This window comes from Rhinopithecus roxellana, chromosome 15, assembly GCF_007565055.1.
Source record: "Rhinopithecus roxellana isolate Shanxi Qingling chromosome 15, ASM756505v1, whole genome shotgun sequence".
Taxonomy (NCBI): Eukaryota; Metazoa; Chordata; class Mammalia; order Primates; family Cercopithecidae; genus Rhinopithecus; species Rhinopithecus roxellana.
The window spans coordinates 57101067-57125195 of record NC_044563.1 but is presented as its reverse complement, the minus strand read 5'-3'; the positions used below and the strand labels follow the sequence as shown (position 1 = coordinate 57125195).

General features: G+C 41.4%; 1 protein-coding gene and 2 pseudogenes across 1 annotated transcript; all 3 read right to left on the bottom strand.

The window, feature by feature from the left end:
* Positions 1–282: 282 nt before the first annotated feature.
* Positions 283–1225, bottom strand: LOC104665202 (olfactory receptor 2AT4-like). The gene is given in 2 exon segments (XM_030918629.1): positions 283–411; positions 413–1225. Coding segments are annotated over 2 exon segments (942 nt in total).
* A 1622-nt stretch (positions 1226–2847) lies between these two features.
* On the bottom strand, positions 2848–12989 carry LOC104665201 (annotated as a pseudogene).
* Positions 12990–20444: 7455 nt separating this feature from the next.
* Positions 20445–21395, bottom strand: LOC104665108 (annotated as a pseudogene).
* Between the last annotated feature and the right edge of the window lie 2734 nt (positions 21396–24129).

Here is a 24129-nt window from a genome sequence, read left to right as displayed (position 1 = left end):
GTTTGAATTAATGGTAATGTGACCTCAATTATATTCACAGTCTTGTGAAATTTGGGGTTCACACCTTAAAATTGAATTTAAAAATCCTATTCTTTTTTTCTATGAATTAAGAAAAAAATTATTATTTGATTACAATGGAGGACTACCTAGGACTATATTTTGAGATTGAGTGTTCTGACTACTGGGCTTTCTAAATTTTCCATTTTTCCCTTCTATGTTATTGATGTTTATGAGAGAAGATGAAGTTATTTCTTTGAATCAGGGTTTCCTAGCATTCTTTGGCTACTGGGGACATGCAATCTTGGTGATGGCTGCTTTGACATCCTTGTTCCTCAGTGTGTAGATGACAGGGTTGAGAACGGGTGTGAGAATGGCAAATACCACATTGCTCATGATGTGGAAGTCGAGGGGGCAGGTCAGCCCTGTAGGCCACATAGGCTAAGGCAATGGATGAGTAGTAGGTGCCCACCACTAGGAGGTGGGAGCTGCAGGTGGAGAAGGTTTTGGAGCGTCCTTCTTGGGAGTTGATACGAAGCACCGAGGTCAAGATGTGGGCATAGGAGAGAAGCACCAGGAGAAGGGGGAGGAAGGACACCACCATGGCGATGCAGAAGCCCATGAGGGTCTGGGGGGTAGTGTCAGAGCAGGAGGCCTGGACCACAGCCAAGTGGTCGCAGAAGCAGTGGTAGATGCGGGCAATGCTGTCAAATGCCATCTGGGAGGTCTGTACCACTGCTGGGATGTGCAGGAGGAGGGCAGTGAGCCAGGCACTGGTTGCCAAGACAGCGTTGGTCTGTGGGGTCATGAGGACAGGGTAGTGCAGTGGGCGGCAGATAGCCACATAGCAGTCATAGGCCATGACCACCAGGATGAAGGCTTCTGAGCAGGAGAAGCTGTGGAACAGGTACATCTGCAGGAAGCAGGCAGGGAAGCTGAGGAAGCGGTCCCCAAGCAAGAATAGGGACAGCATCTTGGGGACAGTGGTTGTGGTGACAAGAATGTCCAAGGTGGAGAGGTTGATTAGGAAGAAGTACATGGGCTTGTGGAGGCTGGGCTTTGCCACCACAGCCGCCAGGATCAGGGCATTACCCATCAGGATGAGCATGTAGAGGAGGAGAAAGACAAAGAAAATAGGAAGGAAGAGGCATTTTGGCAGAGAGGGGATGCCCATAAGGTAGAAGATGGCTGAGGAGTCCCCTGATCCATTACAGGTGATTGTTTCCATGGTGGGTTAAAGCTGGAGGCTCTGAAGTTGAGTACTGGGAACACCTGGGAACCAGGCCCATCTGGAAGCCAAAACAACCAGAGATTCTGTAAGGAGAATTACTAAATGATCACTGTATAATAAATAGATGATGGACTCTATCTTATCTCAAAATTCTTCATCCTATCCCAGAATTCTCTCTTTCCTTTTTAAATCAAGTATGGAAAAAGTACCTACAATATATAAATCAGGTGTTATTTGCTGGATATATAGTAGACAACTTAGTGGGGCTGAAGAAAGACATTAAGCAATGAATCACATAATTATTTAATTGTAATTGTGTTAAGTGCTTTGGAAGAACTTCTAGTGCACTTTAACATGTTCCATATAATTATTTTGGGGATATCAGATCTCTTTTTTTTTTTTTTTTTTTTTTTTTTGAGACGGAGTCTCGCTCTGTCGCCCAGGCTGGAGTGCAGTGGCCGGATCTCAGCTCGCTGCAAGCTCCGCCTCCCGGGTTCCCGCCATTCTCCTGCCTCAGCCTCCCGAGTACCTGGGACTACAGGCGCCCGCCACCTCGCCCGGCTAGCTTTTTGTATTTTTTTTTTTTAGTAGAGACGGGGTTTCACCATGTTAGCCAGGATGGTCTCGATCTCCTGACCTCGCGATCCGCCCGTCTCGGCCTCCCAAAGTGCTGGGATTACAGGCTTGAGCCACCGCGCCCGGCCCAGATCTCTTAAACCAGAACACCAAGTTCATTTTTCTTTTGGCATTTGCTTTAAGTTTTTTTAAAACAGCATCTTTGTTACCACATTGAATAGGGAGGGCTGATGTCTCCCAGGTTTACTGCAACATGCTGTCTTTCCATCATAATTATTAACTAGGGAATGGCTCCTTTCTCTCTTGTTTGCTTGGTGCAGTGGTTCTGCTGTTTCCATCTAAGCTGAGTTCTCTGTATCCTGTCTCTGACTGTGGGGCTCTTTGTTATGTTACAGTGAAGGGAGTGACACTGGAATGCTCTTGGTAGGAAGAGTCGTTCCAGACTGGGTTCCTGATAATGGCTTCTTCCACAGCTGGGCAACAACAGAGAATCCAAGACAGTCTCTGTAACTCCTTTGAGCTTCCCTCCCTGCTGGCTGCTGCAGCTCAGCTGTGCTCCTGTTTGACCACTGCATTCCCACTACCCAGCAGGCTTCTCTGCTTCTTTGCTAGTCAGAAAGTGTCACGGTAACCTGGGAAAACTTGGGAGGCATAACTGATAGAAAAGAACCACCTGGAAATCTGTTTGTAGTAGCTGCTCCGAGTCAAAAGAACCCCTTTTGGAACCAGGAATGACTGCTTCAACCCACAGACATGGGGATTTTGAGCTGAAGGAAAGTACTGATTCACCCTCTACTTTAGGCTTGTCTCTTGCGCTAAAGGACCCCTGGCACAAGTCTTTGTTGATGTTTGTATTACTGTCTCATTAATCCCAATGATTCAGGAGCAGTTTCCACTATTTTTCCCGAGTCACTTCTAATTTCCCATTCCTCTAATGAAATATCTCTCATGGATAAAATCACTAATGTAAAAAATGGAAAAGATGTTTATTTTCAAGTCCAAATAATTTATCCCCCATAGTCCAGAGGCTGCTCACAGAAAGGCTAGGGGCTTTCCCGGGTGCCACGGACAGCTGGCTGCAGAGCCAGAAACACTGGCAGGACAGTGTTCTTTCTTCTATACATGTTTCCTGAAGAATACAGAAGTCCAAGTTTCCAAGGGGAAGTCTTTTAAGACAAAGGTTTCTATTTCCCTTTTTTGTTTTCTCGTTGATAACATCAAACAAAACTAAATTTCAAATTTTCCTCTGGGTTTTTATATGGTAGGTACTAAATCACTGTCTAGGAATGCAAATGCTCCTTTAAAATAATGTCGCAAGACCTGGCAAGAGTGAACTTGCTTTGTCCCAAGTTGAGAAGGTTATCCCTCAGTTAACCAGAACCCTGTCCCAACAGATTCAGTAGCTAGGTTTTCCTCATACCCAAAGCGGGCAACTGTACTTCCCTGGACATTGCTGCACTCAGAGAGTGAGTCATGGGCTGACTGTCCCCACGTTAGGCTGAGTTGGGGGTCTGAGGGACAGAAACTCAGAAGGTCAAAGCTAGAGGGGCCCTTGGAGGCCATGTAGTCCAGCTGCCCCTCCTCCTCTCTCCTGTATCCACTGCTTTGCAGAAGGAGACATGGATGCTGAGACCCCCTGGTGGAGAGACAGCCTGAGGCTTTTCACAGCCAGGTGGTGCTGGACTAGCCAACAGGCAGACCAGGCTTGGGTCACCAGCAAAGCAGAGGCACCAAAAATACTTCCTGAGAGATTTTAATATGTATTATTTCAAAGCACCATTCAACTAGCCCATCATAGGAAATATCAGAATTTGGCTGGACTTTCTGTACAATTTAGAGTTATTTTATTTTGAATTACTTGCTATCTCTAAGTAATGCAGCCCTGTGCTTAGGGCTAAAAGGACACTTTCCCAGGGCACAGAACTTGTCCAGCAGACCTTTCCAGTTAGGTTTGTCTATGAGTCAGTTACAGTGCTGGTGGGGGGAGAGAAGGACAGAAAAACTGATCACCCAAATGTCATCCTGCACTTTCTGTACATCATCTCTCCCCATCAGACAGCCCTGCAAGGAAGTGCTTATGCCCCTTCAACTAATGAAGAAACTGAGGTTCAGAGAAGGCCAGGCCCTCCTTCAGGGTCACAGCTGGTGAGGGGTGAGAGCACAGGCTGCACCTGGAGCCTGGCAGCCCACAGTCCTGCCTCCTGGGCCAGCTCTGACACTCTCTTTCTGTGACTGTGGGTCTCTGAGTCTTGATTTTCTCATCCATACAGTGAGGGGTTTGAGGAAATCATCTCTGAGAGGTTTCCAATTCAATGAGCCATTTTCTGAGTGTCCCTCTGCGTTTTGCAGAGTGGGGGTTCAGGACAGATGTCACATGACTCACGCCTCTAAGGGAGAGGATGAGGGCTCTTGCACTGAGGGAACACCGCAGCAGAACCGGGTTCTTGACCTTCATTATGTCATGTGCACCTTAGTGGTTATGTGTGTGGGCTCAGGAGTCAATCCCTGCTTCTAACTCCAGCTGTGTGACATTGAGCAAGTCACTTTCCCCTCTCTGAGCCTTTTGCCCCTGATCTGTGACCTCATGGGGTTTTCTTTATGTAGAGAATGCTTAGATATGCTTACAAAGAGCCCGGAACATGGAAGAGCACAAAGTTTGCTAGTGTTTCCAGTGGTTCCTGCTGTTAACAGTCTTTTCTCCCTGCAGGAAGGCCTTGGTCAAGAAGATTTGAATCCTGTCTGTGAGTGCATTCATTGCACAGGCCTGTCAGGATATCTGGCCAAAGGTTTCACAGCCCAGGCATGCAACTGGATCCCAGGCATCTTCCAACCTGGATCCTGGGTGCCTGCTCTGTGCATACTAAATCTGCCTTCCTGACCTCTGGCCCAGGTTTGTAGTCCCTGGACACCCTGTCCCTGTCTTCCCATCCCAGATTTCTCTGCCTATCTCTGGGCACCCCATCTCCAGCAATGTTCACCTGTTGAGCCTGCTGCACACTGGTATCTCCTGTGTTCCTCCATGCGAGACCTTGGAGGAGGCGACAGGCTAGGGCTGAGCCATGACCCATTAAACCCTCAGGCCCCTCTTTTCTGGCAGGCCTCCTGGGGTACTTTCTCTCTCAATGGTGCTTCCATGGCACGCCACACTCACCATCCCTCAGGGATCAACTCCCTGGCATCTTCTTCAGCTTGTATGTGATAGTAGTAGTATTTAGGCCGGGCGCGGTGGCTCAAGCCTGTAATCCCAGCACTTTGGGAGGCCGAGACGGGCGGATCATAAGGTCAGGAGATCGAGACCATCGTGGCTAACCCGGTGAAACTCCGTCTCTACTAAAAAATACAAAAAACTAGCCGAGCGAGGTGGCGGGCGCCTGTAGTCCCAGCTACTCGGGAGGCTGAGGCAGGAGAATGGTGTAAACCTGAAAGGCGGAGCTTGCAGTGAGCCGAGATCCGGCCACTGCACTCCAGTTTGGGCGACAAAGCGAGACTCCGTCTCAAAAAAAAAAAAAAAGAAGTAGTATTTGTCCCTGGGCTTTGCAAATAATAACAAGATCATTATTAACAGCCCTCAAGGGCCCAAAACTTTAAACCAATGGTGTAGCCTTTATTCTCATTATCCTCTCTTATCCTCACAATAGCAGAGAAGACAGAAATTAACAATAGGGTATACAGTAAGTCCAAGAGAAAGAAAACGAGGTCTAGGAAGTGAAACAGCTGGTCCATTTTAACATTGATGGCTAGAGGAAGAGCTGGAATTTAGACCTAGGGCTTTATTCCCTGCCTAGTGCCTTGACTGATGCAACAGAAGTATATAATAATCAAGAAGATGGGGCCTGGAGCTATTAAATATTAAAGATCCTCCTTTATTGGTTTGCTGGTTTTCCACTTACTTCTCTAAATGTACACAGAAGTGCTAATATGCACTTCAGAGAAGGGCTTGGTTCCAGAAATACCTCCTCTTCCTCCCATTACATAGTCACAACCCTGTTTTCTCTTTCTAATCAGATGTATTTGTTGTACCCTTCTTTGCCAGTTAATTCAGTGGCATGGGGAGACCCAAAAGTTCAGGTGGCAATCTCCGCTTCCAGTTCAATGAAATGATTATTTCACTCCTGGTAGGTCTATTCCATGCTTAGGAACTAAAATACATAAACTGGCAGAATCCAAAGTTAGGGAGGCGGAAGCACATTTGATTCTCCTTTTTTATTTTTTTCCCCCCAATTCCCTTTCAGGTTCTATGTATTTTAGAACTGGGTTCTTAGGGGCAATAAGAAGAAGCACTCCCACTTCCTACCTTGGTTCTCAGACCTGTGTATTCTGGCTAGACAGGAAACTGCTCTATATATTGGATACTGGTTACAAGTATGTATTTCAGCTTACAAGACAGCACCCAAGCCCTGAGGTATTATCATTCAGCCAACACCCAAAACTGAGTCTCAATAAGTTATTCCTCTAGTCTAGCAGGCCGCCTGCTTCTGAGTGATGGGCTGCATTGTAAGATCAGTGATTCCATGGGCATGAGACTTACTGCTTCACTTATTTTGCCATAAAATTGATTTTTTTTTGTCAAAAACATGGCCATATGGGATAGTATCATGATGAATAAGGCATTTATTAAATCTACAGAAAATGATAACAGAAGAAACATTGTAAGAAAGGCAAATTCATATCCAGTATAAGTTTCTATTCCAATAAAGATAAACCACTGCCCCATCAATGATGGAAGGGATCTAGTGTGTTCATCCTGTCACCCATAGCTGGCCAGTTTCCTTGGCCAATGGTTCACATCATAGACTCAGTGTTGATCTTTGTTGCTGACATATTGTATATATAGCAGAAGCTAAGCCAGACCAGCCTTTATGAATCCATGCACAACTTCATTCCTTGTCACTGTGCCTTTTATTCATGAATCTATTGAGCAAACACTGAAGCATCTAGGAAAGAGAGTCTAACTGATTTTCATGGATGGATCATCTTGTCTACCTGATTTTGCCTACTCTTATTGATTTTGAAGAGCTTTTTCTGCCATGATACCCTCTGGTAAATAGTCACATGGCACACAAATATCTTCACAATCTGTACCCATTCTTAGAGGTCTACCACCTTAAATCTTCTCCATACCTCTTCTCCACCAATCTTCTTTCTAAGTACTTGAATGTCCCAGCAAAACCATTAGCATTTGCCCATACTCTGTTATGGATCCATACCTCTTTCCATTTCACTTTTCAGGTGAGATGAACTTACCAGGGTGAAAAAACAGATGCACTGCCAAAGGTTCTGCCTACTGGCAGGATTTACCTTGTTGGCGATCCTTTGGGGCCCTCCTAAATGGAGCTGCAATGCAGCAGCAGTCCACTCAGGTGGCCCCAGCATATTTTGAAGAAATATTTGTAAACCAGGTTTGAATGTTTTTATTCGTCAGGGAATTGGTTATAGGGAACTTCCCATGAGATCATATATTAGAGTTAATGGAAAGTTGCCACCACAGCAAGACTGGGTGTCATGGGAGTGTGAGCTGCCTACTCACTCAATTTAATAGCTCTTTCGAGATCTGCTTGAGCCTAATAGAATAACATTTATTACTTCCATTTGAAGAAGGGATGTTTCTGTACATGTTCAATTTTATATTTGGTTTGTTCAAATTAATATCCAACTCATAAGGAACAGCGTGGGACTCATATTCATTCAGTGTTCCCTAGTCAGCCATTCAGTCTGCTCCAGGGCCAGGCACTATTTTTCAGAAGGAGAATAGTTAACTACAGAAAAAAGCACGAATTTGCTCTAAAAGTCAAGTGGGCTGTGCTGTGATTCAATAGTGTATTTTACCTCAAAAATTCAAAGGGAGCCAGGCGTGGTGGCTCATGCTGTAATCCCAGCACTTTGGGAGGCCGAGGTGGGTGGATCACTTGAAGTCAGGAGTTCGAGACCAGCCTGACCAACATGGTGAAACCATGTCCCTACTAAAAAAATAAAAAATTAGCCAGGCATGGTGGCACACACCTGTAATCCCAGCTACTTGGGAGACTGAGGCAGGAGAATCACTTGAAGCCGGGAAGCAGAGGTTGCAGTGAGCCAAGATTGTGCCATTGCACTCCAGCCTGGGCAACAGGAGTGAAATTCCATCTCAAAAAAAAAAAAAGAAAAGAAAAGAAAAGAAAATTCAAAGGGGACTTTTAAGTTTTGAGTATGACAGTGTGGCTTGTCTGGGACTAAGTTTTCTGCCAAAAACAACTGTAAAAGCTGGACAATATGTAAAACAATGGTCTGAAGACCTCAGAGAGCCACCAATGGCAGGTCTTGAAGGACTGCAGTCCTTGAGAGGGGAGTCACATGAGGCTAGTTCCACCTGACTCCAACTTTTTATCCTAAGGTATTTCCCAGCTTGCAGGATGGCAAAGTAGAGCCCAATTAGGAAACACAAGCCCCACTGTTTGGAGTTTAGGTTACCAAAGTGACTGGAACTTAAGAAGCAAATTCTAGGAGAGGATGACAGTGCAGAGAAGGAACAGCAAACCCTGTGTACAGATTACCCCTTGTCATTGACCAACTCCTAAGGTGCGCATATGCAGGGAAAGACTCAAAGAGCCCAGAAGAATACAGCATCTGGGAAGCCAGAGAGCTTCAGAAAGACTGTAATAGCCACATGATGTTGGAGATTCAGTGGTTGGAGTTTAGCTCCATGCAAATGGAGGGGCCATTGTAAGTACCCCAGAATTTCAGTTGAGACCCTGGAAATTCCAGGCTTTAGAATTACGGCTAAACCCTAAAAGTAATAGCAAAATTGAAATAAACATGACATAATATAGCCTAAAACCAAGCCACAACAAGGCAATCCATTAGTACTCTTTGCTAGAAAAATATAACTCTTTCAGGAAAAAAACTGAATCATCCAGAGCTTTAAATTTAAAAAATTTTTGACATCAGGTAACCAATCAAAAAATATGAGTCATGGTTAAAACAAAATAAAATGAAAGATCAAATGAACAAAAACAAGAGGAGAAAAAGAGAGTAGAAGCAAATACACAGATAATTCAGATACAGTTATCGGGCAGGGACCTTAAAATAACTATGATTAATAAATATATTACAAAAAAGAGGAAAAGATAAATAAAATATGAGAAATGGAGAATTAAAGAGAGAACTAGAATCTATAGAAAGATGAATAAGGCCGGGCGCAGTGGCTCACACCCAAAATCCCAGCACTTTGGGAGGCCAAGGTGGGCGGAGCACCTGAGGTCAGGAGTTAGAGACCAGCCTGACCAACATGGAGAAACCCTGTCTCTACTAAAAATACAAAAATTAGCTAGGCGTGGTGGCATGTGCCTGTAATCCCAGTTACTCAGGAGGCTGAGGCAGGAGAATCGCTTGAACCCAGGTGGCAGAGGTTGCAATGAGCTGAGATGGCACCATTGCACTCCAGCCTGGGCAACAAGAGCGAAACTCTGTCTCAAAAAAAAATTTTTTTTTAAAGAAAAAAGACTACATATGCCTCCAAATCCAGAAAAAAATGCACATTTTTATTACTGAGCCCCCTGACATATCTAATGCTTCCCCCCACATATCTTTGGCTTTATACTCTTTGATTGTCTTTCAATGTGTCAGTAATTTTATAAAATAATTATTTAGCAAAGAAAATAGAAATATGACTGGGCACGATGACCCATGCCTGTAATTCCAGCACTTTGGGAGGCAGAGGTGGGTGAATCACCTGAGGTCGGGAATTTAAGACCAGCCCGACTAACATGGCAAACCCTCATCTCTACTAAAAATGCAAAAATTAGCTGGGTGTGGTGGCATGACCTGTAGTCCCAGCTACCAGGGAGGCTGAGACATGAGAATCACTTAAACCCAGGAGGCAGAGGTTGCAGTGAGCAGAGATCTCACCACTGCAACTCCAGCCTGGGCAACAGTGTGAGACTCTGTCTCAAAAAAAAAAAAGAAAAGAAAAGAAGAAAAGAGAAATATAATTCAGCTGTTCCTATCAGCATGGTTGCTTGATAATTATTATTTTTTAATTAAAATACTGAATTTTATTTCACATGTATATTTTTGTCTCCCCATCATTTCCATGTCTGACCACCACTACTACTATGTCCTATCATAACATTCCATACATACTTAAAACCAAGCAAAGGGTGGAGTTCCATCTTTAAAAACTAAACAGGCATTTTGGACAAAACATTCTTGGCAATGGAACCTGGACAACATTTATCAAACACAGCAGGGGAAGTTCTCATTCTGCATCATAAAAAGGACAGTCAGATATCAACTGTTACAGAAATGAAATAAGACAGAGTCTTGCTCTTGTTGCCCAGGCTGGAGTGCAGTGGCACAATCTTGGCTCACTGCAACCTCTGTCTCATGGGTTAAAGCAAGTCTCCCACCTCAGCCTCCTGAGTAGCTGGGATTAAAGGCATGCACCACCATGCGCAGCTAATTTTTGTATTTTTAGTAGAGACTAGGTTTCACCATGTTGGCCAGGCTGGTCTTGAACTCCTGACCTCGTGATCCGCCTGCCTCAGCCTCCCAAAGTACTGGGATTACAGGCGTGAGCCACCGCGCCCGGCAACAAAAAATTTTTAACAAATTGCTTAAACTATTTTCTTCAAGAGACTGCCTCCACTGCCAGAGATCTTGAATAGCCTCCTGGCCAGTCATCTGGAAGCAATTCTTCACATAACTGATGAACTTGGCTTCCACTTTGGGAAGAGAACCACCTTTTTCTATACTTGCTTGCATTTTTGCTTTAATGTCTTCTACAGAACTAGGTCCTTTTGGTGTTTTTAGGAGTTTTTTCCTGTTTTTTGTTGGTGTTGATGATGGTTTTGAGTCTTTTCCATTCTGATTTGACTTTTGTGCATTTTTGGCTGGAGTATCTTGTAGAGATTTCTTCACTGGTGCTTTTTCTTCAGTTTCCCCATCATCAGAATCATCATCATCATCCTCTTCATCATCATCATCTTCTTCATCAGCAGCAAGTTTTACTTTTTTCTGTGGAATCTTGCTACCACCTCCAGGGGCAGACTGCTTTCTACATATACTCAGGAGTTTCACATCCTCCTCCTCTTCATCTTCTGACTCTGCATCTTCCTCCACAGCTACTAAGTGCTGCCCACTAGTATGTACTGGCCCTGAACCACACTTCAACCATAAGGTGGTGTTATTACAAAGCCCCCAAGGAAAACCGTTGGCTGTACAGACATTTTCAAAGTTGCCAGTGTTACGTTAATTGGACTGTCTTCGCAATTCATTGCCTCTGCTTCAACAATGTGCAATTCTTCCTTTGCACCAGTCCCTAAACTGACCATTCTTAAAGATAACTGGTGCTCATTTTCATCATTATCCACCTTAAAGTGATAATCTTTGTTGGCCTTTAGTTCCCAACTGAAAAGATAGTTCTGGAGCCTCAGGGGGCTCATGTGTAGGTCCATCGAATCTGCCAACGAGTGGCGGCACGCCCTTAGGTGGGAGAGAAGGCAGACAGAGATAAACAACCACTGCTCAAGAGAACAGCTGTGCAGGATGGAATCACACCAGGGCGATAATTATTATTGATAGTTGGGATTAATAACACATGGGATTTCTGTTTTTTTTTTTTTAATTTCCAACTTTTAAGTTCAGGGGTACGTGTGCAGATGTGGAGGTTTGTTACATAGGTAAACAGGTGCCTTGGTGGTTTGCTGCACAGGTCATTCCATCATCTAGGTATTAAGTCCAGCATCCATTAGTTATTCTTCCCAGTGCTCTCCCTCCTCCCACCCCCCCAGCCTCTGACAGGCCTCAGTGTGTGTTGTTCCCCACCATGGGTCCATGAGTTCTTATCATTCAGCACCCATTTATAAGTGAGAACATGCGGTATTTGGTTTTCTGTTCCTGCGTTAGTTTGCTGAGGATAATGGCTTCCAGCTCCATCCATGTCCCTGCAAAGGACATGATCTCATTCCTTTTTATGACTGCATAGTATTCCATGGTGTATGTGTACCACATTTTCTTTATCTAGTCTATCATTGATGGGCATTTAGGTTGATTTACTGTGTTTGCTATTGTGAATAATGCTGCAATGAACATACACATGCATGTATCTTTATAATAGAATGATTTATATTCCTTTGGGTATATTCCCAGTAATGGCATTGCTGGGTCAAATGGTACTATTATGACTCTAGGTCTTTGAGGAATCACCACACTGTCTTCCACACTGGTTGAACTAATCTACACTCTGATCAACAGTGTAAAAGTGTTTCTTTTTCTCTACCACCTTGCCAGCATCTGCTGTTTTTTGACATTTTAGTAATAGCCATTCTGATTGGTGTGAGGTAATATCTCATCATGGTTTTGATTGCATTCCTTTAAGGATCAGTGATGTTGAGCTTTTTTTCATACATTTGTTGGCCACATGTATGTCTTCTTTCGTGAAGTATCTGTTCATGTCCTTTGCCCACTTTTTTCTTTTTTTTTTTGAGACAGAGCCTCGCATTGTTGCCCAGGCTGGAGTGTAGTGGCATGATCTTGGCTCACTGCAGCCTCCGCCTCCCAGGTTCAAGCGATTCTTCTGCCTCAGCCTCCTGAGTAGCTGGGACTGCAGGCGCCTGCCACCACACCCAGCTAATTTTTTGTATTTTTAGTAGAGACAGGGTTTCACTGTGTTAGCCAGGATGGTCTCCATCTCCTGACCTTGTGATCCACCCACCTTGGCCTCCCAAAGTGCTGGGATTACAGGCATGAGTCACCGTGCCCAGCCCACACCCGGCTAATTTTTTGTATTTTTAGTAGAGACGCGTTTCACTATGTTGGTCAGGCTGACCTCGAACTCCTGCTTTGTCCACTTTTTAATGGGGTTATGATTTTCTTCAATGTATGCTATAATAAAAATTATCATGCTATAATAAAAGAAATAATTTTAATATTCTTTCATTTCCATGGTTACCTGACCTAGATTAGACAAATATTAGGGTTTTAACTTTCTTTTTGTTGTCAAAATCTGGTGTTGGCATACCTTTTCTCTAATTTGAACTGGTATTGCTTATGTTTGATACAGCATTAAGGAATTTGATGATTTTTGTTTTCACAATAATGAAATTAAATTCACAAAAATGAAATTAATAAATGTCATTTTTCAGAGAAATGATATTAAGTGCAATAATTTTATTTATCATAAAGATTTTGTACATCATTACAACATCATGTCGTAATGTTATAATGTGTATAAACATTAAAAATCAACTTAAAAAAACACAATCCCATTTGTAATAGCCACACACAAGCACAAGAAACCTAGGAATACACCTAACCAAAGAGGTGAAAGATCCCTACAAGAAGAACTCAAAACATTGCTGAAAAAAACAAAAAAGTGGACAAACATTCCATGCTCATGAATTGGAAGAATCAACATCATTAAAACGACCATACTGCCCAAAGCAATATACAGATTGAATGCTATTCCTATCGAACTACCAACATCATTTTTTCACAGAATTAGAAAAAGAAGCTATTCTTAAATTCGTATGGAACCAAAAAAGAGCCCAAATAGCCAAAGCAATCCTAAACAAAAAGAACAAAGCTGGAGGTATCGTTACCTGACTTGAAACTCTAAGGCTACAGTAATCAAAACAGCATGATATTGGCATAAAAACAGACACATAACCAATGGAACAGAATAGAGAACCCAGAAATAAAGCTGCACACCTACAGCCATATGATCTTCAACAAAGTCAGCAAAAATAAGTATGGGGAAAGGACTCCGTCTTCAATAAATAGTGCTGGGATAGCTGGCTAGCCATATGCAGAAGAATGAAACTGTACCCCTACCTTTCACCATACACAAAAAATAACTCAAGCTAGATTAAAGATTTAAATGTAAAGATCTCAAAGTATAAGAATCCTAGAAGGAAACCTAGGAAACACCATTCTAAATATTGGCCTTGGGAAAGAATTGATGACTAAGTCCTCAAAAACAATTGCAACAAAAGCAAAAATTGTCAAGTGGAACCTAATTAAAGGGTTTCTGGACAGCAAAAGCAACTATCAAAAGAGTAAACAGACAACCTACGGAATGGGAGAAAATATTTGTAAACTGCTGGGCTCAGTGACTCACGCTTGTAATCCCAGAACTTTGGGAGGCGGAGGTGGAAGGATCCCTTGAGCTCAGGAGTTTGAGACAGTTGGGCAACGTAGAGAGACCCTGTCTCTACAGAAATTAGCCAGGTGTGGTGGCACATGCCTGTAGTTCCAGCTACTCCGGAGGCTGAGGTGGGAAGATTGCTTAGGCCCAGGAGGTCAAGGTTGCAGTGAACTGAGATCACGCCACTGCCTTCCGGCCTGGGCGACAGTATAAGACTGTCTCAAAAAAGGATGGCGGGGGAGGGGTGAGGAGCGAGAAGGAAAAGAAAGAAAGAAAAGAAAGAAAATATTCGCAAACTATGTATCTGACAAAGGTCTAATATTCAGAATCTATAAGGAACTTAATTCAATAAGCAAAAACCAAATAATACCATTAAAAAGCGGACAAAACACATAAACAGACACTTCTCAAAAGAAGACATATAAGCAGCCAACAGACATGAAAAAATGCTCAACATCACTAATCATCAGAGAAGTTTAAATCAAAACCATAAGATATTATCTCACACCAGTCAGGATGACTATTACTAAAGTCAAAGAAGAACAGTTGCTGACTAGGCTGCAGAGAAAATGGAATGCTTACACATTGTTGGTGAAAATGTAAATTAGTTCAGCCACTGTGGAAAGCAGTTTGGCAATTTCTCAAAGAACATAAAGTAGAGCTATCGTTTGACCCAGGAATCTCATTACTGGGTATATATCCAAAAGAAAATAAATTATTCACCAAAAGACATATGCACTCATATGTTCATTGCTATTCACAATAGCAAAGACATGGATTCAATCTAGATGCCCATCAGCGGTGGACTGAATAAAGAAAATTGGTCCAAATATGGCAGGGCACAGTGGCTCACGCCTGTAATCCTAGCACTTTGGGAGGCCGAGGCAGGTGGATCACCTGAGGTTGGGAGTTCGAGACCAGCCTGACCAACATGGAGAAACCCCATCTTTACTAAAAATGCAAAATTAGCTAGGCATGGTGGCACATGCCTGTAATCCCAGCTACTTGGGAGGCTGAGGCAGGAGAATTGCTTGAACCCGGGAGGTGGAGATTGTAGTGAGCCGAGATCATGCCATTGCACTCCAGCCTGGGCAACAAGGCAAAACTCCGTCTCAAAAAGAAAAAAAAAAAAAAGAGGAAGAAAATTGGTCTATATACACCATGAAATGCTACATAGCCATAAAAAAGAATGAAATCATGTCTTTTGCAGTAACGTGGATGCAGCTGGAGCCCATTATCCTAAGCTAATTAACACAGGATCAGAAAACCATGTACTGCATGTTCTCACTTATAAGTGGGAGCTAAACATTGGGTACTCATGACCATGAAGATGGCAACAATAGACACTGGGGACTAATAGAGGGTGGAGGGAGGGTAGCGAGATTTGGAAAACTAACTGTTGGGTACTATGCTCACTATCTGGGTGACGGGATCATTCATATCCCAAACCTCAGCATCATGAAATTTACCTATGTCACAAACCTGCATGTGTACCCCCGAATCTAAAAAGTGGAAATTTTCTTACAAACTGGTGAAATTGAAGGGAGAAATGGACAAATCCATAATTGTTGTTAGAAACTTTAATATTTCCCTTTCAGGAACTGATCAAGCAGATAGAAAATCAGTTAAGATATAGAAGGCCTAAAGAGCAATATCAAACAATTAGACCTAATGGACATTTATAGAACACTCCACATAATAGCAGAATACACTTCCGAGAGTGCACAGAACATTCACCAAGATAGATCATATTTTAGGCCATTAAACAAAAAATTTAAAAGAATAGAAAAGCTTTTTAAAGAATAGTAATCATACAAAGCATATTCTTGACCGATAAGGGGATTAAACTAGAGAATAGTAACAGAAAGTGATTGGGAAAATCTTCCAAATATTTTGAAATTAAATAAAAACACTTTGAAATAACCATGGGTCAATTAGGATGTTTTAAGGGAAATTTAAAATACATTTAGAATGAAATGAAAATAAAAATGCAACATATCAAAATTCGTGTGAAGTTGCTAATGTGGGAGCTATTGGGAAATGTACAGACTTCAACGCTTACACTGAAAAATAAAAGTCTTGGCCGGGCGCGGTGGCTCACGCCTGTAATCCCAGCACTTTGGGAGGCCGAGGCGGGTAGATCACGAGGTCAGGAGACCGAGACCATCCTGGCTAACACGGTGAAACCCCCTCTCTACTAAAAATGCAACAAATTAACTGGGCGCGGCGACTGGCGCCCGTAGTCCCAGCTACTTGGGAGGCTGAGGCAGGAGAATGGCGTGAACCTGAGAGGCGGAGCTTGCAGTGAGGCGAGATCGCGCCCCTGCACTCCAGCCTGGGAGACCGAGCTCCGTCTCAAAAGAAAAAAAAAAAAGAGAAAGAAAAAGAAAAGTCTCATATCAATGATCTAATCTCCCACGTCAAGAAACGATCAAATTAAACCCAAAATGTGTAGAGGAAAAAAATACAAAGATTAGAGGAAGAATCAATAAAATTGAAAACAGGAAAACAATTAGAAGAAACAAACTAAATGCTGATTCTTTGAAAAATCAATAAATTGGTAAACTTAAAGCTAAACTAACCAAGAAAAAATAACAGAAAACACAAATTGCCAATATTAGGAATGAAAGAGTAGACATCACAGACATTAAAAGGATAATAAGGGAACAGTACAAACAACTCTGTTTATAAATTCTAAATTTGGACAAAATGGACTAATAGCTTAAAAGGCAGAAATTATAAAGTTCATTCAAGAAGAAATAGATAATGGAACATTTTCTGTATCTATTAAATAGTTAATTTTGTAGTTTAAAACTTCCTGTAAAACAATTTCAGGCCCTGGAAATTTTACAGGCAAATTCTACCAAATATTTAAGGAAGAAATAGCACCAATTCTATACAATGTGTTTGAGAATGTGGAATAGACAGGAAAGCTTCCTAACTCATTTTATGAGGACAGCATTTATCTAATACCAAACCAGACAAAGAAATTACAAGAAAACTACACCCTGGTATCTCTCATAAATTTTGATGCAAAAATCCTAAACAAAATATTCACAAGTCAAATCTAGTAATATATAAAGGGAAAAATATGTCACAACCAAACGGGGTTCATCCCAGGAATGCAGTTTGTAATGAATAAAATTAAAGAGCTAAGTAAATGGAGAGATATAGTCATGGATTGGAAGACTCAACATTGTTAAAATGTCAGTTGTCCCAAATTTAATCTATAGATTTAACATAGTCCCTCTCCTCCCCAAATCCCAGTAAGTTGGTTCTAAAATTTATATTAGAAAGCAAAGGAACTAGAATAACCAAACAATTATAAAAAAAATTAACAAAGTCGGAGGAGTCACATTATGGAATTTCAACACTAACTATAAAGCTACAGTATTCAAGACCATGTGGTATTGGTAAAGGATAGACATATATATCAATGGAACAGAATAGAGAGCCCACAAATAGATACACACAAATATAAGCAACTGATATTTGACAAAAGTGTAAACGCAACTTGATAGATAAAGAATGGTTTATAACAAATGGTGCTGGAATTATTGGATGTTCATACGCAAAAAAAAAAAAAAAAAAAAAAAAACAAACAAACAAACAAAAAAAACTCAACCTAAACCTCACACCTTATCCAAGAATTAACTCAAAATTGTTCACAGAATGAAATCAAAAATGGAAAACTTCTGGAAACTTTGTTTTCTATAGGGCAAAATCTGCATGACCTTTGGTTTGGTGATGAGTATTTAGGTATGTTATAAAACATCATAATCCATAAAGGAAAAATGATAAGTTAGACTTTATCAAAATTGAAAACCTTTGCTCTGCAAAAGACACTGTAAGAGAATTCAAAGACTAGTCATTGACTGGGGAAACTACTTGTATATCAAATATCTAATAACAAATTTATACCTAGAATATATAAAGAACACTTGAAATTCAATGTTATGAAAACAAACAACCTGGATTAAAAAGCAGGCAAAGTATCTGAACACACTTCACCAAAAAAGATATATGGATAGAAAATGAGCACATGAAAGATGGTCAACACAATTAGTTACAGGGAAATGTAATTAAATTGAATTACAACCACAATAAGATACCACTACATAACTGTTAGAATGACATCCCCCACCAGAGTGGTTACATTTGTTACATTCAAGCCTACACTGATGCAGCATTATGACCCAAAGCCCATAGTATACTCTTGGTGTAGTACATTCTATGAGTCTTGACAAATATATAACATGTATCCACCTCTGTAGTATCATACAGAATAGTTTCACTGTCCTAAAAGTCCTCTGTGTTCTGCCTATTAATCCCTCCCTTCTCCTAGTCCCTGGCAGCCCCTGAGCTTTCTACTGTCTTCATAGTTTTGCCTTTTCCAGAATTCCAGTTAGAATCATACAGTCTGCAGCCTTTTTAGATTGGATTCTTTCACTTAGCCAAATTTACTATTGACTCTTCAAAAGTGTCAAGGTCACGAACGACAAGGAAAGACCAATAAAAGGTCAGGCAACCAAGAAGATATAATAAAATGCAATGTGGCATCCTGGATTGGATCCTGGAATGGAAAGAAGATGTTACTGGAAAAACAGGAGAAATTTGAATAAAGTCTCTAGTACAATTAATAGTATGTATTTTACTAATGTTAACTTCTTACTTTTGATAAGTGTATCGTGGTTATGTAAGATGTTGACACAGAGGAAGATGGGTGAAGGATATATGGGAACTCTCATATCTTTGGAACTCTCTGTAAATATAAAACCATGCATGGTAAAATAAAATGATAAAAATGGTTTTGGTTATAGAAATATGTAATTTACATCTAATATATATTAAAGAGGTAAAACTGTAATATGCATGTTTTTAAAACTCCTCTAGCTAGGAGTAGTGGTGCATGTGCTTGTGGTCCCAGCTACTCAGGGAGGTGAGGTGGGAGGATCACTTGAGCCCTAGCGGTCAAGGCTGCAATGAGCTGAGATAGCACCACTGCACTCCAGCCTGGGTGACAGAGCAAGGCCTCTTCTCAAAACAACAAACAAACAAAAACTCCTCAATGCAGTTGAAGATGTGATTTTTCTTGTCCTTTTAGTATACCCGTTTTAGGATGTATACTCAAAATATTGTTTAAAAGTCACTTATAGTAATTTTCTGTGTGGTCATGCCACTAACTTGAGAGACAGCCAGGGTCAAGTGCTTCTGTTTATTTTAAATTGAGGGAATTGTGGGGTTTTTCTTTCTGATTTCTTTGAACTGTGTAAAAATAATTACATATATCTAGTCTCGTTTCCATTCCGGTTCCGTCCCTTCCTGTTCCCTCCCTCTCCTTATAGATAACCATCTTTATGAGTTCGCATTTTCCCCCTAGTATTTTCCCGAAATTTTAAGCAAACTATCTCCTTTCTTACAAAAACACTTTTCTGCAGCTTGCTTTTTTTCATTTAACACATATCCCAGAGATGATACCATATCAGTAGAGAGCTTCCTCATTTCCTTTTTATTACTGCATCATGCATTTTAACAGTTTATTCAATAAGTTCCCTGTAGTGATGAATACGTAACCTAATGAATGATTGACAGTGACTCCTTGGGGGATAGATCCCTAGAAGTGATACTGCTGAGTCAAAGGGTAAATGCATACGTACTTTTGGTAGGTATTGTGGTAGTGTTATACCAATTGGTATCCTCATAAGCAAGTTATAAAAGTTCTGTTTTTCTACATGCATATTGTCAAAATATTGGATTTTTGCTAATCTGACTAAGTGAAAAATAGCATTTCAGCACAATTTAAATTCATATTCTTTTTATAAAGTGAAGACTCATTATTTAAAGGCCACCGCATTTTTTTTTTGATGATTTGTCTATGCATATATTTGCCCATGTTTTTATTGAAATGTTTATTTCAGTCTTCTACATTCTTTGTATAATATGAGTATTTGCATTTCCCTGTGATATGTTTTTTATTTGTTTTTTTGACTTTGCTTATAAGAATTTTTTGCCATGAAGATTTTTTATTTTAGTAAAGGTTTCTCGGCCGGGCGCGGTGGCTCAAGCCTGTAATCCCAGCACTTTGGGAGGCCGAGACGGGCGGATCACGAGGTCAGGAGATCGAGACCATCCTGGCTAACACTGTGAAACCCCGTCTCTACTAAAAAATACAAAAAACTAGCCGGGCGAGGTGGCGGGCGCCTGTAGTCCCAGCTACTCGGGAGGCTGAGGCAGGAGAATGGTGGGAACCCGGGAGGCGGAGTTTGCAGTGAGCTGAGATCCAGCCACTGCATTCCAGCCTGGGCGACAGAGTGAGACTCCGTCTCAAAAAAAAAAAAAAAAAAAAAAAAAAAAAAAAAAAAAAAAAGGTTTCTTGAATTACTGAATAGCTAAATTTTATACAACAACTAAAGATTCCTATAAAAATTAACATTATTTCATTATTATGTATTGAGTCCTTATTCTGTGCTAAGCACTGTTATTTGGTGTTCTGGAAGCAGAATTAGCTGCATTTAAAGGTCAAATGCTCCTGTCACAGCTTAGGTCTTGAGACGTGATTTTGGTGATGGCTGCCTTTACATCCCTATTTCTCAGAGTGTAAATGAGAGGGTTGAGAATTGGTGTGAGAATGGCATATATCACATTGCCCATGACGTGGAAGTCAAGGGACAGGTCAACCCTGTAAGCCACGTAGGCTATGGCAATAGATGAGTAGTAGGTGCCCACCACCAGGAGGTGGGAGCTGCAGGTGGAGAAGGCTTTTGCCCGTCCTTCTCGGGAACTGATACGAAGCACCGAGGCCGGGATGTGGGCATAGGAGAGAAGCACCAGGAGAAGGGGGAGGAAGGACACCACCATGGCGATGCAGAAGCCCATGAGGGTCTGGAGGGTGGTGTCAGAGCAGGAGGCCTGGACCACAGCCAGATGATCACAGAAGCAGTGGTAGATGTAGGCAATCCTGTTGTATGTCATCTGGGAGGTCCTTACTACTGCTGGGATGGGCAGGAGGAGGGCAGTAAGCCAGGCACTGGCTGCCAAGGTGGCACTGGTCTGTGGGTTCATGAGGACAGGGTAGTGCAGTGGGTGGCAGATAACCACATAGCGGTCATAGGCCATGACCACCAGGATGAAGATGTAAAACTTTGGAAGAGGTACATTTGCAGTAAGCAGGACGAAAAGCTGAGGAAGCAGTCCCCAAGCAAGAATAGGGACAGCATCTTGGGGACAGTTGTTGTGGTGAAAAGGATGTCCAAGGTGGAGAGATTGATCAGAAAGAAGTACAGGGCTTGTGGAGGCTGGGCTCTGCCACCACGGCCACCACAACCAGGGCATTACCCATCAGGATGAGAAGGTAGAAGAGGAGGAAATTAAAAACACAGGGAGGAAGAAGGTCTCTGGCAGAGAGGGGATGCCCACCAGATAGAAGATGGGTGAGCCATCCACTGATTCACTACAGGCTGTGGCATCCATGGTGAGACAGAGCTGGATTTCTCAGAGATGGGCAGCTAGAACATCTAGACACTGGAAACATCTGGAAACCATAGAAACAAAGGATTCTGGAGTGATAATTCTATAATGTTTACTCTGTCGGTAATATAGGCACAATTATTTACAACCAACTGTAGAGGACTGATGAGGGGCTATGGTATTGACTTTTACCATGTGAACCCAAAATTTGTCAAATATTGATTATTAATTAATTAATAACCTACCAAATAGAAGTCTGTACACTTTGTTTAGGTGATGAAGTGATCAAAGCGAAGGAGGCAAGCAAAGTTCTTGTCTTCCCAGAGTTTATATTTTACTGGGAAAATCAAATCTAAACAGTTGATTGTTGAATTATAATTGTGAAAGTGCTTTGGAAAGGCTTCTGCTGATCTTCATCTAAGGTTCCATGCTGTGTGGTTTAGGCTGATGTCAGATCTCATAAATCAAGTCCTTAAGCTCATGTCTCTACTTTTGCGCTCACTCAAAGTTCCACCATGTTCCATTGAGGGGCTCCTTTCTCCAAGGCTGTGTGTAATATGCAGCTGCTCACACTCTTATTAAGTTTCTTTCTTGTATGCCTTGAGTAGTGGTTCTTTCTGACTCCATTTAAGCTAGGTGTCTGGACTTCTGCTCCTGCATTGGATATAATAGACCATGATAGCCCAACACTTTCACTGCAATGACTAGGGAAACCTGGATAAATTACACAAATCACATTTTTAAACAAATTGAGGAATATGGGTGCCATAAGGATGTGATGAAGTCAAACTCCAATGGGTGGGGACCCTCCAAAGTTAACTAATAATCACCAGCTCTTTTGTTCTCCGGGAGTATTTGATTTGGGGACCATACTGTGGCTGAGACTTGGACCAGGCAGAGAGTCATATATGAGAGAAAGAGAAACCAGTAAGACTTGTGATAGTTAAAAAAGGATTAGCAAAACATATTGGAAATTTGAGGCACTCTAAATGCATAACAAGTTTTCCCTATGGGACATCTGAATTCTGGCTATGCAAGGGAGGCTAGAAAGCTGGGCTGAGGGCCTCTAAAAGACAAAACAAAATCTTCCATGATTCCCATGATGCTTAAGAGAATAGAGGAAGAGGGATTTCCTCACACACACACTGGTATTTCCTCTCAAAACATTTTACAAAGATTCGAAGCTATGTGTGTATGCAGTGGGCGGGGGGAAGGCAGGATGGGGAACGCAGCTAACGAATTAAGCTCAAAACCACCAAAGGATAGATGCAAATCTCCCATACTCCTTCAGGGCTGAGGAGACAAGGATCAACCAGGCTATAAGCTCAAAACTCAGGAGGGTCATAACTGAAGAACAAGAACAAGCCAAAGTTGGACTACATTTTACTAGAACTGAAACTCAGCCCTAACCTAACTCAAGCCTTAATTGGCTTTAGGTGGCCAGCCTACCTTACTCTACCTGCCTAACAAAGAAAAGGGAGGAATCTGTCTGATGACAGACATCATCTGGGGCCTCTATGAATCTAATATAAATAATGTTTGGTGCACAACATGAATTATTGCAAAAGGCAGGAAAATGTGACCAACAATCAAGAGGGAAAATATACAATAAAAGTTGACATACAGATGATCCCATTACCTGCATTAGCAAACAAGGACTCTAGTATAACTATGTTTATATATTAAAGAAAATAGAGAAAATGTTGACAAAATGGATTTTAAAATGGACAATTTCAATAGAAAATTGGAATCTATTTTAAAAAGAATCAAGCAAACATTCTAGAACTGAAATATCCAATATTTGAAATTAAGAACTCACTGAATAGGTAAAATAGCAAACTGGACACAACAGAAGATAGGATTAGAGACCTGGAAAATAGATCAGTAGAAGTAAATTTTACTTCACTCAAAAAAGACAATAATAAATACAATACAAAGAGAATAAGAAAAGGCAGGAACCAGACTAGAAGATATTTTCCTATTTTCAATACATTTATCGAAGGCCATGTATCCAGTATATATAAAAACCTCGACAACCAGTAAGAAAAAGATAGATGACCTAATAGACAAATGGGCAAAAGACTTGAATAAGTGGGCACTTTACAAAAGAGAACGTCCAAATGGCCAATAAGCATATGAAAAAATTAGCCTTCTAGAAATGTAAATTAAAATACAGGATGTTAATAGTACATACTCACTAAAATGACTAAACTTAAAAGGACTGCAAGTGTTGGTGAGATATGGAGTAACTGGTACCCTCATACATTGATGGTAACTAGTACAACCACTTTGGATAACAGTGTGGCAACAGCTTCTTAAACTTGTGACTCAGCAATTTCACATCAAGACATATAACCAAGAGGTAAGACAAGGTATTCAGCTATTTTTGTTTGTTCATTTGTTTTAGGTACTCAGGTGTAATAAAGCCCAAAACTATTTGGGATGAATAATATATAGATAACTATAGATATAAATACAAATCTATATAGAGATACAGCTAAAGATAAAGCACATTTCTAGCAACCCAGAAAGCTCCCTTGCACCAGATCCAATAAATTCCCCTACCCACAATGTAGCTATTGTTGTGACTTCTGTCACCATTGGTTACATTTTTCTGTTTTTGATGTTCCTCTAAACGGCTTTTGTTAGGCTGGGCATGGTGGCTCACACCTGTAATCCTAATACTTTGGGAGGCTGAGGCAGGCAGATCATAGGAGTTCGAGACCAGCCTAGGCAA